Here is a 13,731-nt window from a genome sequence, read left to right on the forward strand (position 1 = left end):
GGTTAACGTAGTTCTCGGGGATATTCAGCGTGACACAGAGAGTGACAAGGCCGGCCCTTTGAAATACAGGTACAACAGAAACAGGAAGTGAGAGTGAGAGAAAGTTGTGGTGAAAGAGTACAGCAGGGATCACCACCATCCCCTGCCGGAGCCTCGTGGAGCTTTTTAGGTGTTTTCGCTCAATAAACACTCACAACACCCGGTCTGGGAATCGAAACCGCGATCCTATGACCGCGAGTCCGCTGCCCTAACCACTGGGCCATTGCACTCAACTCATACAAGCTTGGAAAAGTAGATTTTAAAAGGATGATAAGGATATGGGTGTGTGTTGTGAAGAGAGAAATGAGTCAGTTGGTTCAATCACATCCATTTTCATAGCACAGGTAAGTGGTGATGTACTGAATGACATGCACAGTATTATAAATACATTGAAATTTCTCCTCTTAGTTGGAGAAAGAAAACAATAGGCGCGGGAGTGGCTGTGTGGTAAGGAGCTTGCTAACCAACCACATGGTTCCGGGTTCAATCCCACTGCGTGGCATCTTGGGCAAGTGTCTTCTGCTATAGCCCCGGGCCGACCAATGCCTTGTGAGTGGAGTTGGTAGACGGAAACTGAAAGAAGCCCGTCGTATATATGTATATATATATATATATATATATATATATATATGTATGTGTGTTTGTGTGTCTGTGTTTGTCCCCCTAGCATTGCTTGACAACCGATGCTGGTGTGTTTACGTCCCCGTCACTTAGCGGTTCGGCAAAAGAGACCGATAGAATAAGTACTGGGCTTACAAAGAATAAGTCCCGGGGTCGATTTGCTCGACTAAAGGTGGTGCTCCAGCATGGCCGCAGTCAAATGACTGAAACAAGTAAAAGAGTAAAGGAGAGTAAAGAGAGAAGCCTAATGGTAGTTTAATAGTAAATTTCAGTTCATTTAGAATTCTTAGATGTGGCTAATTTGTTAAGAAGTTTGCTTCCCAAACGCAGACTTCTGAATTCGATCCTGCTGCGTGTCACTTTCAGCAGGTATCTGCTATTGCTCTGGGCTGACCAAAGCCTTATGAGTGGATTTGGTGGGTGGTGGAAACTGAAAGAAGCCTATCAAGTATGAGTATGCGTGTATGTATGGAGAATGTTAATGTTTCCTTGTCTTGACATTGCATGATTGTTGTGGATGAACGTCACCATTATACAATCTTTTGTGAGTGGAGGCACATGGCTTAGTGGTTAGAGCAGCGGGTTCGAATCTCAGACCGAGCGATGTGTGTGTTTATGAGCGAAACACCTAAGCTCCACGTGGCTCCAACAGAAGGTAATGGCAAACTTCTGCTGACTCTTTCGCCACAACTTTCTCTCACCCTTTCCTCCTGCATCTTGCAGCTCACCTGCGACGGACTGGCGTCCCGTCCAGGTGGGGGAACCTATACGCCAAGGAAACTGGGAAACCGGCCCTTATGAGCCAGGCATGGCTCGAGAAGGAACAAACAATCTTTTGTGAGAACATGTCTGGAGAAATATTACCTTATTTGGAAACAGGTAAATGTTGGTGACAGGAAAGGCATCTGACCATACAAATCTGCCTCAATGAATTCCGTCTGACCCATGCAAGCATGGCAAAGTGGCCATTAATAACGATATTAAATACATTGATATTTACAGTCTTCTTAAAAGAAAAAAACAAAATCAAGATTTATCCTATTTTTTTGAAAAGAAATCTACAATAAAATGATGTCTTTTGAACATGACTGAATGATGTGTTAATGATATTTTCATGAAATTATTTAATTTCTGTCTTGACTGAATTATTTGAAATTTCAAATTCAGAATCATGAATGACCAAATACTCACCTTGAAGAAAGAACGGCAGGAGTTGCCTGCCTATAAAGCTCGGAATCAAATTATTTCTCATATTCAACGGTTGTCAACTGCAATAGTTATAGGAGAGACAGGGAGTGGGAAGACAACACAAGTTCCACAGGTAAAATCTTTCAATTTTTTTTTTTTTTTCTCTGAATAGTCCAATTCCAAAATTGGGTAAAGAATTTTCTCGTTATTGACCCTGGGTCTATTTATGCTTTTGTTTAGCAAAAGATATATTTATGTCTTCGATCATAAATATATCATCTAGGGAACAAATGGTATGAGTTGCATTTTGTGTTTATCACACTTTTTCTTGTCTCTTCTCTGTACATCTTAACCAGTAATACTACTAACTAGATTAGTAACCACACCACTTTATGGGAAATAGACTGGATGATGATGCTCTACATCAGTGGTTCTTAATCAAGGTCCACATAAGATTTTGTTGTCAAAATTTATCAGCAATTAGCACTATGACCCGGCGTTGCTGGGTCATAGTGCTAGTGCATGCATATACAGCTGTGTGCGTGCGCACATGCATGCGAGTACTATCCAAATCTCTGACCAATCACATACAGCTAGCTGGCATTCAATTGGCGTATCAAGTTTCAGGCATTTTGATTGGGTTTTGGATAGAAAAATTCACAAAAAAGTCACTTCTATTGATTTTTTAATGGCTTTGTGGGGTGACTGGGAAAATGTAAAGATGTGCACGACCACCCTTGGACGGTTTTGAATGACCATAGAAAGTGCGAATTCACAAAAATGTCACTTCTATTAATTTTTTAATGGCTTTGCGGGGTGACTGGGAAAATGTAAAGATGTGCACGACCACCCTTGGATGGTTTTCAATGACCATAGAAAGTGCGAATTCACAAAAATGTCACTTCTATTAATTTTTTAATGGCTTTGCAGGGTGACTGGGGAAATGTAAAGATGTGCACGACCACCCTTGGATGGTTTTCAATGACCATAGAAAGTGCGAGCCCTCTAACTGAAAAATTGTGGATTTGTATAATGGACACACACACAGACAGACATTTTGCTGTTTATATATATAGAGATAAATTGCTGATGCTTTTACAATACATAAAATATTAAAAACATTTTTTTACAATTCCTAATGACATTTAATTAAAGAAATATAATAGGATTTTTTAAACATTGAATGGCTTGGAGGGTCCATCTGAGTAAAATAGAAATCCAAGAGGTCCACAGGTAAGAAATGGTTAAGAAACACTACTCTGCTTGGAGCTCTACATTCACCAATAGCAGTTGTACATCTAACTGTACTCACAAGATATACTGTACAATAGAGCACTAGTGTATTGAGAAGAAAGTTGGGCATAAGAGGAATTAGGTGCAGTGTACAAGAGAGAACATTGCACTGATTTGGTCTTGTGATGTGTATGGATGTAGAAGTGCTGATCACTTAACCCTTTAGTATTTAAACCGGCTATATCCGGCCAAAATATTTAATCTGTTCGAATTGAACCAGCCAGGATCCCTGGTCTGGTGGTACGTAAAAAGCACTATCCGACTCGTGACCGATGCCAGCGCCGCCTCGACTGGCTTCCGTGCCGGTGGCACATAAAATACACCAATCCGACTGTGGCTGTTGCCAGCCTCACCTGGCACCTGTGCAGGTGGCACGTAAAAAGCACCCACTACACTCACGGAGTGGTTGGCGTTAGGAAGGGCATCCAGCTGTAGAAACATTGCCAGATAAGACTGGAGCCTGGTGCAGCCTTCTGGCTTCCCAGATCCCCGGTCGAACCGTCCAACCCATGCTAGCATGGAGAACGGACGTTAAACGATGATGATGATGATGATGGTGATATGTTCAAACTGACCAGATCCAGGCTCTCACACCTACCCTACAATGTTATTCTACATTTAGTAATTACACCATCAAGATCTTGAAGATATGAGAAAATGCATGATTAATTCAAATCAATGTGAATCAATAAGCATTATGTTTGATAGAATAATCTGAACACTAAAGGGTTAAAGTGGATGGAACCTGTGGAAGAGAGAGATCAATTCCACTGTTGAAGGCAGACTTGCTAGGTGGTCCTCAATAGAGCATTGCTTCTACATCTGAAACAGAGCTGTTGCTACACACACATCTTGGAGTGCATCTTGTGAAGAGCCATTCTTCTAAATGGCATAAAACCACCCAAGGGCATATTCCAGCTTCTGGCTTCAGATGTGATGTTTCCACTGTCTACCTTTTTTACCATTGCTATAACGGCTTCTGTTCCTTGGTGCCAACTGGGTTTGTATCTGCTCCGCTTTGGTGTTTTTGACTCACTCATTCCTTCTCTCACCATCTTTGTTGTATCCATGCTACCCATCCTCCCCCATCCATCCATCCCTGCACCTAGCCACAGTAACCATTCTTTCATCCCTAGAACATCATCCCTGTGATATCTTCTCATTATTCATGTCTTTTCTTCACGTGTCATCTTGCAACAGTTTAAATGGAGCATTAGCAACTTCAGCCATATTGGTCTTGGAGGGCCTGTGATGGCCACGTGACCACTCACTCCTTATTTCTTTATTGCCCACAAGGGGCTAAACACAGAGGGAACAAACAAGGACAGACAAAGGGATTAAGTCGATTACATCGACCCCAATGCGTAACTGGTACTTAATTTATCGACCCCGAAAGGATGAAAGGCAAAGTCAACCTTGGCGGAATTTGAACTCAGAACGTAACGGCAGACAAAATACGGCTATGCATTTCGCCCGGCATGCTAACGATTCTGCCAGCTCGCCACTCCTTCTTACAGAGTAATTAGAAACACACACACACACACACACACACTTATAGAGACTGTTCCTCTGTTTGCAAGCCATATCTTTTTTTTTAGCTAAACTATATTTGTGATCTCTAACGTATTATTGTCATGCTGACAGTATTGTTCTTATTTCTTTTAAAACTTACTTTGTAATTTTTTCCTCAACAGTATTTATATGAAGCTGGTCTTCATCAAAATGGAGTTATTGCTATTACACAGGTAAGAGTTTGAAAATATATATTCCTTGTTTTTAGTTAGATTTTCGTGTGTTTGATTGCTGGTTGCAAATAATGGCTTTGCTGACGGTGTTGTTTACTTGCAGTCTACTGTAAAAGTGTATCCGGGTTTCTTGGCTTATTGCATTTTCTTTTGTAATCAAAAGACTCATTCATAAGGTGTTGTTTGTTTCTATTTCTCTGTGTAAATGTATCCAGGTTGTTTGTTGTTCCATAAATTGAGAGATAATTACCTCGCTTGAAAATATTGGGGGTTAGCTATATGAAGGGCATCTGACTTTAAAAAACTTTGCCCAACACATGCCTGGTTTGTCTGGTTCATGCAAGGAAGAGTAGATGTTAAAAATTGATATTCTAACTGTATGGTCTTGGATTCTGTCTCACTGATTGGCACCTTGGACAAGTGTCTTTTACTATAACCTCTAGCTGACCAAAGCCTTGTGAGTGGATTTGGCTGATAAAATTGAAAGAAACCCATCCTGTGTGTGTGTGTAAGGTGGTTGGTGTTGGGAAGGGCATATATATATTTGTAATTGTGTACTATCTGTATATCTCACTGATGAGGTAGAGTATATTTTTATACAGACCCAGAAATCCGGTTCTGAGATTATCCTAAATTTTTTACTAGTTTATTTGTCTATTTGTCTTTTCAGCTTGTGCCATATGAAGTGGTTTTTTGAGTCAAGTTTTGACTGCTATCTCTAGCATGTTGGTATCTCTTAGTTACTCTTAATTTTAATTTATATATATATATATATATGGAGATAAAAAGAGAAAATAGAAAGCTTCTGACAATACAGAAAGTTTTATAAAACCTCTATTTCAGGTGCAGGGGCTCATCTTCAGAAGAAAATATAGGTATCATTATAGAGGTTGAACAGGAAAAGGCACATTATTTGGTATATCATTTATGTTAAAATAAATTTTTTCCATGAAAAATTATATATCATTTCAAAGTTTTGGATGTGGACTTCCTTTTAATGTAGTTTTAATTAAAATCCAACAGCTACATATCATGTCAGGGTCTCTCAAACACACTGATATTTCCTCACATTTACAAAGTTGGCACTAGTGTTTTTCTTGAATGCTGAACAGTAACCCTTGTTTTATTCAAGTTGTGTTGAAAATTATATACTCATGAGGATAAAGGTTTTCGCTTTTTGATATAAAACTCAATATAAAAATCAGAGTTGAATGATTGGCAACTAAGCCAGTCCTGACTGAGTTTGTAGAGTGAGTAACATGTGGGCACCCAACATTGTCCAACTTAGGATGAGTGTCCTGAGAGCTCCTAGGACCTGTATTCTTTGCAGGAGATGGACACCCACAAGATTACTCAACAAGTCCTTTGAATATTGGAGGTTAGACCAATATTTAACTCTAAATTGGACTTGGTCAGGACCTGGGTTGTAAAAAATGCTCAAAAAACATAGGTTAAAAAAAAAAAGAATTAAATTATTGTAATAAGAGAAATGGAAGTACATAGTGAGGCAACAGAAGTGGACTTTTGAGGTTTTGTGGGATGATCGTTCTTGAAAGCTCTAATTGGGCTTGCAGGTACTGGCACAGCAAAGAGGGAGGCTATAGATTCTATTACTGTAGCTGCAGAGAATGCCAATAGGTGGCTTTTGATAAAGAGGGCAGAACAGTTATGCTTGTGGTAGTAAGTGGGGTGGGTAGCATTAGGAACGTGGCTTGGGTGCCAAGCAGGTGGCAGACTGAAAAGGTTTGGGAACCACTTTGCTAGGTTGACTGGAGGAAGAGGTCTGGTGCTGAAAGGCCTGAAACCTCATTAGACCCCAGAAACATCATTGACACTGCATCCTAGAACATCTGCAAAATGTTCCTTAAAATATTGCAGAAACGACATGCTAATATTGTTCTTGTCATCAAAACTATAGGGAACCAGTCTGGACCTTCTTAGCTACCTTACTGACCCTTAGACAAATCAATGCATGGGGCCCTATAGTATTTATTTATTGACAGTGAACCACAGCATACATAGATCAGAACTGGACCCCTAGACTTGTGAGGTCCCTGGACAAATTAAAATACTGGTCCCTATAGTATTTAATGACAGCAAGCCACAACATACATAGATCAGAATAGGGCTTCTGAAACCATGAGGCACATGGGCAACCACCAGTGTGCTGATGCCTTATGATGCCACAGGAACCAGTAGCTATTTTGAGGGAACCGTATTAACAGGAGTGGCTGTGTGGTAAGTAGCTTGTTTACCAACCACATGGTTCCGGGTTCAGTCCCACTGCGTGGCACCTTGGGCAAGTGTCTTCTGCTATAGCCTCGGGCCGACCAAAGCCTTGTGAGTGGATTTGGTAGACGGAAACTGAAAGAAGCCTGTCGTATATATGTATATATGTGTGTGCATGTATGTTTGTGTTTGTCCCCCCAGCATTGCTTGACAACCGATGCTGGTGTGTTTATGTCCCCGTCACTTAGCGGTTCGGCAAAAGAGACAGGATAGAATAAGTACTGGGCTTACAAAAGAATAAGTCCCGGGGTCGAGTTGCTCGATTAAAGGCGGTGCTCCAGCATGGCCGCAGTCAAATGACCGAAACAAGTAAAAGAGTAAAAGAGAGAGTGGTCTTGTTTACAAAATTCCTGATATAAAAATGATTAGGTTTTCCTCCGGTAACTATTTCACTACCAGAGTTATGTACCTTGTTCTGTACATGGCAAAGTGTTGCCAGCAAGCAGTTGCAGGGAATATAATAACCCTATACTCTTCAGTTACACATACTCTCTTTTGACTCTTTTACTTGTTTCAGTCATTTGACTGCGGCCATGCTGGAGCACCGCCTTTAGTCGAGCAAATCGACCCCGGGACTTATTCTTTGTAAGCCCAGTACTTATTCTATCGGTCTCTTTTGCCGAACCGCTAGGTGACGGGGACGTAAACACACCAGCATCGGTTGTCAAGCAATGCTAGGGAAACAAACACAGACACACAAACACACACACACACACACACACACATATATATATATATATATATTATATATATATATATATAATATATATATATATATATATATATTTATATATACATATATACGACAGGCCTCTTTCAGTTTCCGTCTACCAAATCCACTCACAAGGCATTGGTCGGCCCGGGGCTATAGCAGAAGACACTTGCCCAAGATGCCACGCAGTGGGACTGAACCCGGAACCATGTTGTTGGTTAGCAAGCTACTTACCACACAGCCACTCCTGCGCCTGTTTGGAATCTTCTGTGAAAACATGTCCAGTCAGTATGTTGTTCAAGCTCAAAAGACTTGGAGAAATGTTTCTTCACTTGGAAATGGATAAGGATTGGTGAGACGAAGAGCATCTGGCTGTAGAAAATATGCCTCAGTGAATTTTATTTAACCCATACAAATATGAAAATGTATGTTATAACAATGATGTTGATGACGGCGAGCTGGCAGAAACGTTAGCACGCCTGGCGAATTGCGTAGCCGTATTTCGTCTGCCGTTACGTTCTGAGTTCAAATTCCGCCGAGGTAGACTTTGCCTTTCATCCTCTCGGGGTCGATAAATAAAGTACCAGTTTTGCACTGGAGTCGATGTAATCAACTTAATCCGTTTGTCTGTCCTTGTTTGTTCCCTCTGTGTTTAGCCCCTTGTGGGTAATAAAGAAATAGGTATATGGCAGCGAGCTGGCAGAAACGTTAGCACGCCTGGCGAATTGCGTAGCCGTATTTCGTCTGCCGTTACGTCCTGAGTTCAAATTCCGCCGAAGTAGACTTTGCCCTTCATCCTCTCGGGGTCGATAAATAAAGTACCAGTTTCGCACTGGGGTCGATGTAATCGACTTAATCCGTTTGTCTGTCCTTGTTTGTTCCCTCTGTGTTTAGCCCCTTGTGGGTAATAAAGAGATAGGTATATGGCGGCGAGCTGGCAGAAACGTTAGCACGCCTGGCGAATTGCGTAGCCGCATTTCGTCTGCCGTTACGTTCTGAGTTCAAATTCCGCCGAGGTAGACTTTGCCTTTCATCCTCTCGGGGTCGATAAATAAAGTACCAGTTTCGCACTGGGGTCGATGTAATCGACTTAATACCTATGTCTGTCCTTGTTTGTTCCCTCTGTGTTTAGCCCCTTGTGGGTAATAAAGAAATAGGTATATGGCGGTGAGCTGGCAGAAACGTTAGCACACCTGGCGAATTGCGTAGCCGTATTTCGTCTGCCGTTACGTTCTGAGTTCAAATTCCGCCGAGGTAGACTTTGCCTTTCATCCTCTCGGGGTCGATAAATAAAGTACCTATTTCTTTATTACCCACAAGGGGCTAAACATAGAGGGGGACAAACAAGGACAGACATAGGTATTATGTCGATTACATCGACCCCAGTGCGTAACTGGTACTTAATTTATCGACACCGAAAGGATGAAAGGCAAAGTTGACCTCGGCGGAATTTGAACTCACAACATAACGGCAGACGAAGTACCGCAAAGCATTTCGCCCGGTGTGCTAACGCTTCTGCTAGCTCGCCGATAAATAAAGTACCAGTTTCGCACTGGGTCGATGTAATCGATTTAATCCGTTTGTCTGTCCTTGTTTGTCCCCTCTATGTTTAGCCCCTTGTGGGTAGTAAAGAAATATATATATCCCTACCTCAAATCTAAAGTTTTGTGCCTGTTTTAGAAGCTGTTATTCACAAATATATCTCGATTCTTTCATTTTCCATGTAATTTGAATATTGCTCTCATTTGTTTATTAAATATATTGTATGTTCATATCCTTTCAGCCTCGCAGAGTGGCAGCAATGTCGATTTCCCAGCGAGTTGCAGCAGAACGACAGTGCAATGTTGGCGAATTGGTTTGTATTGCTTTCTTCAGATAGGTTAGAAAAATTCTCTAGGTGCTGGCATACCTGTTTTAGTTAAGCTGTTTACTTCTCAATCACATAGTTCCGGGTTCAGTCCCACTGCATGGCACCTTGGACAAGTGTCTTCTACTCTAATCCCAAGCCTACCAAATTCTTCTGAGAGGATTTGATAGATGGAAACTGAAAGAAGCCTGTTGTGCAAGTAAGAAGTACACTTCCCAGTCACATGGTCCCAGGTTCAGTCCCACTGCATGGCACCTTGGACAAGTGTCTTCTACTCTAATCCCAAGCCTTCCAAATTCTTCTGAGAGGATTTGATAAATGGAAACTGAAAGAAGCCTGTTGTGCAAGTAAGAAGTACACTTCCCAGTCACATGGTCCCAGGTTCAGTCCCACTGCATGGCATCTTAGACAAGTGTCTTCTACTCTAATCCCAAGCCTACCAAATTCTTCTGAGAGGATTTGATAGATGGAAACTGAAAGAAGCCTGTTGTGCAAGTAAGAAGTTCACTTCCCAGTCACATGGTCCCAGGTTCAGTCCCACTGCATGGCACCTTGGACAAGTGTCTTCTACTCTAATCCCAAGCCTTCCAAATTCTTCTGAGAGGATTTGATAGATGGAAACTGAAAGAAGCCTGTTGTGTATGTGTGTGTGTATCTCCTTGGCTTGATGTCACATGAAAGTTGTGAGTGAGCATCATTCTTCTATTGAACACAAGTGGTTATAGAGCTGTATTACCTTGGAAATAGGGGTTTGGCAACAGGAAGGGCATTAAGCAGTGGAAAATCTGCCTCATCGAATTTATGTCTGACCCTTACAAGTATGGAAAAAGCAATGTTAAAACAATGATGAGGAATTAATTCCACACTAAGACTATTGAAAAGGTTGCAAGATGCAACGAAAATTTTAGGAAAATAAGAAATAAGTGGCTGTGTGGTAAGTAGCTTGCTAACCAACCACATGGTTCCAGGTTCAGTCCCACTGCGTGGCATCTTGGGCAAGTGTCTTCTGCTATAGCCCCGGGCCGACCAATGCCTTGTGAGTGGATTTGGTAGACGGAAACTGAAAGAAGCCTGTCGTATATATGTATATATATATATATATATATATATATATATATATGTATGTGTGTGTGTTTGTGTGTATGTGTTTGTTTGTCCCCCTAGCATTGCTTGACAACCGATGCTGGTGTGTTTATGTCCCCGTTACTTAGCGGTTTCGGCAAAAGAGACCGATAGAATAAGTACTAGGCTAACAAAGAATAAGTCCTGGGGTTGATTTGCTTGACTAAAGGCGGTGCTCCAGCATGACCGCATTCAAATGACTGAAACAAGTAAAAGAGAGGAAGTGGAAATTTTACCAGTGAGTGTGTTAAATTATAAGGCACAAAAAGAAAATGACTCTCCCCAGACACAACAAAGTAATCCTTGTTATTTCAAGCAATTACTATGTTTGTCTTAACGATACACTGAACAATGTCCTTGATGTGCAAAATGAAGGGTTGGACAAGGTTGACTCATCTTTGATGACTGATCTCCTCTGTCAAGTGTCATTCTCTCATTTGCAAAAGCTAGGCTGTATGATACATCATCATCACATCATCATCATTTAGCGTCCGCTTTCCATGCTAGCATGGGTTGGACGGTTTGGGAAGCCAGAAGGCTGCACCAGGCCCAGTCTGATCTGGCAATGTTTCTACAGCTGGATGCCCTTCCTAACGCCAACCACTTCGTGAGTGTAGTGGGTGCTTTTTGCGTGCCACTGGGACAGGTGCCAGATGGGGCTGGCAACGGCCATGGTCAGATGGTGCTTTTTACATGCCACCGGCACGGGGGCCAGTCGAGGCTGGCAAGGGCCATAATCGGATGGTGCTTTTTACATGCCACTAACATGGGGGCCGGGCGCTTCATCATAATCTTAATGTTATGTTCCATGCTGGCATATTTCGGATGGTTTGGCAGGATTTGATGGGTGCAAGGGCCACCTCATGCTTCAGTGCTTTCTATGGTTGGATGCCCTTTCTAATGCCAACCACTTTACAAAATGTGTACTGGGTGCTTTTCTCATAGCACTGGCACTAGTGAGGTCAACTTGAAGAATAAAATTAGAGAACATGGAATAATTTGAGAGAGAAACCTTCAATAATTTGTTGAATATGCAATGGGTCTTCTATCAGTGGCCATCTCTTTTCACTCTAGGTTGGTTATTCAGTACGATTTGATGACATGACATCAGGCTGTACCAAAATAAAATATATGACGGATGGAATGCTGTTAAGGGAAGCCATATTGGATCCTTTATTAAAACGGTAAGGACAATTATTTCTGAATTTTTCTTTTCAAATATAACTTGGCAAAATAACTCTTTTTTTTAATAAGTAGTGAAACAAATTTTCGTTTTTAAAAGGTTTAAAATTATATCTGGCTTTGTTATTAAAAAAGAAATTCTTTTGCTTTACAACCTCATGGTTTCAGGTTCAGTCTCACTGTATGGCACCTTGGCCAAGTGTCTTCTATTATAGCCCCAAGCTAACTAATGTCTTACGAGTGAATTTGGTAGACAGAAACTGTGTGGAAGCTTATCATATATATATGTGTATATATATATATATATATATATATATATATGACAAGCTTCCACACAGTATGTGTATGTATGTATATATGTGTGTGTCTTTGCATTTGTCCCCCTACCATTGCTTGACAACTGGTGTTGGTTTATTTACATCACTATAACACTGGCAGCTCTGCCAAAGGGATCAATTGAATAAATGCCAAACTTAAAAAGCACTGGGGTCCTTTTGTTTGAATAAAACCCTTCAACATATGTGCCCTACCATGGCCACAATTCAATGACTGAAATAAGAAGAAGGCAAAAGATATGTTTTAAAGACTGTCATGTAGTCCCTTTGTTTTCTGTTGCAGATATTCAATTGTCATCTTAGACGAAGCCCATGAAAGAACTATTCACACAGATATTTTATTCGGGGTTGTGAAAGCAGCCCAAAAGAAACGGAACGCCTTAAACAGGAAGGATGTAAGCTTAAAGGTAAATGAATCTTCAAAATTTCATCTACTTTAAATATATATATATATAAATCGAATTGAACCAGCCAGGACCCCTGGTCTGGTGGTACGTAAAAAGCACTATCCGACTCGTGGCCGATGCCAGCGCCGCCTCGACTGGCCTCCGTGCCGGTGGCACGTAAAATACACCAATCCGACCGTGGCCGTTGCCAGCCTTGCCTGGCACCTGTGCAGGTGGCACGTAAAAAGCACCCACTACACTCACGGAGTGGTTGGCGTTAGGAAGGGCATCCAGCTGTAGAAACATTGCCAGATAAGACTGGAGCCTGGTGCAGCCTTCTGGCTTCCCAGATCCCCGGTCGAACTGTCCAACCCATGCTAGCATGGAGAACGGACGTTAAACGATGATGATGATGATATATATATATATATAAAAATTTTAAATAATAAGGGTGAAAAATTGAATATTAATTTGATTAATATCAATTTAAAACATCAAGACCATAGCGAATCCACTTCTAGAATATGGATGTCCACGTAGTGGTCACCCCACTTATATTTATATATATATATATATATATATAGGTCCGTAGCTCAATCTTGGGTTTTGGCATCTGGTGGCTGGATTGTCTACTTATAAGTTGCAGGCATGGCTGTGTGGTAAGAAGCTTGCCTTCCAACCACATAGTGCAGGGTTCAATCCCATTGCATGGCACCTTGGCCAAGTGTCTTCTACTAAAACCTTAAGCTGTCCAAATCCTTGTGAATGGATTTGGTAGATGGACTGAAAAATGCCCATCGTATGTGTGTGTGTATATATACATATATGTGTGTGTGTGTGTGTCTGTCTTTCTGTTTGTCTGTCTGTCTGTCTGTCTGTCTCCTGCAACATCTCTTAACTGATGCTGGTATGTTTATGTCCCCGTAACTTAGCAGTTCGGCAAAAGAGACCA

At 41.3% G+C, this 13,731-nt stretch overlaps 1 protein-coding gene across 3 annotated transcripts in view; it reads left to right on the plus strand.

Moving 5' to 3' along the window:
* LOC115222895 (ATP-dependent RNA helicase DHX33) overlaps window positions 1-13,731 on the plus strand; it is an 85,335-nt gene that overhangs the window by 4,724 nt on the left and 66,880 nt on the right. For 2 of the 3 annotated variants that reach the window (XM_029793281.2, XM_036512037.1), the window contains exons 2-6: window positions 1,828-1,981; window positions 4,836-4,886; window positions 9,671-9,742; window positions 11,951-12,060; window positions 12,677-12,800. In XM_029793281.2, the coding sequence (XP_029649141.1) occupies window positions 1,832-1,981; window positions 4,836-4,886; window positions 9,671-9,742; window positions 11,951-12,060; window positions 12,677-12,800 (507 nt within the window). In that variant the 5' untranslated portion in view covers window positions 1,828-1,831. Of the gene's footprint in view, window positions 1-1,569; window positions 1,692-1,827; window positions 1,982-4,835; window positions 4,887-9,670; window positions 9,743-11,950; window positions 12,061-12,676; window positions 12,801-13,731 lie in introns of those variants that run through there. The other variant, XM_036512036.1, reaches the window with a different exon arrangement.

Source organism: Octopus sinensis, linkage group LG21 (genome assembly GCF_006345805.1).
Source record: "Octopus sinensis linkage group LG21, ASM634580v1, whole genome shotgun sequence".
NCBI lineage: Eukaryota > Metazoa > Mollusca > Cephalopoda > Octopoda > Octopodidae > Octopus > Octopus sinensis.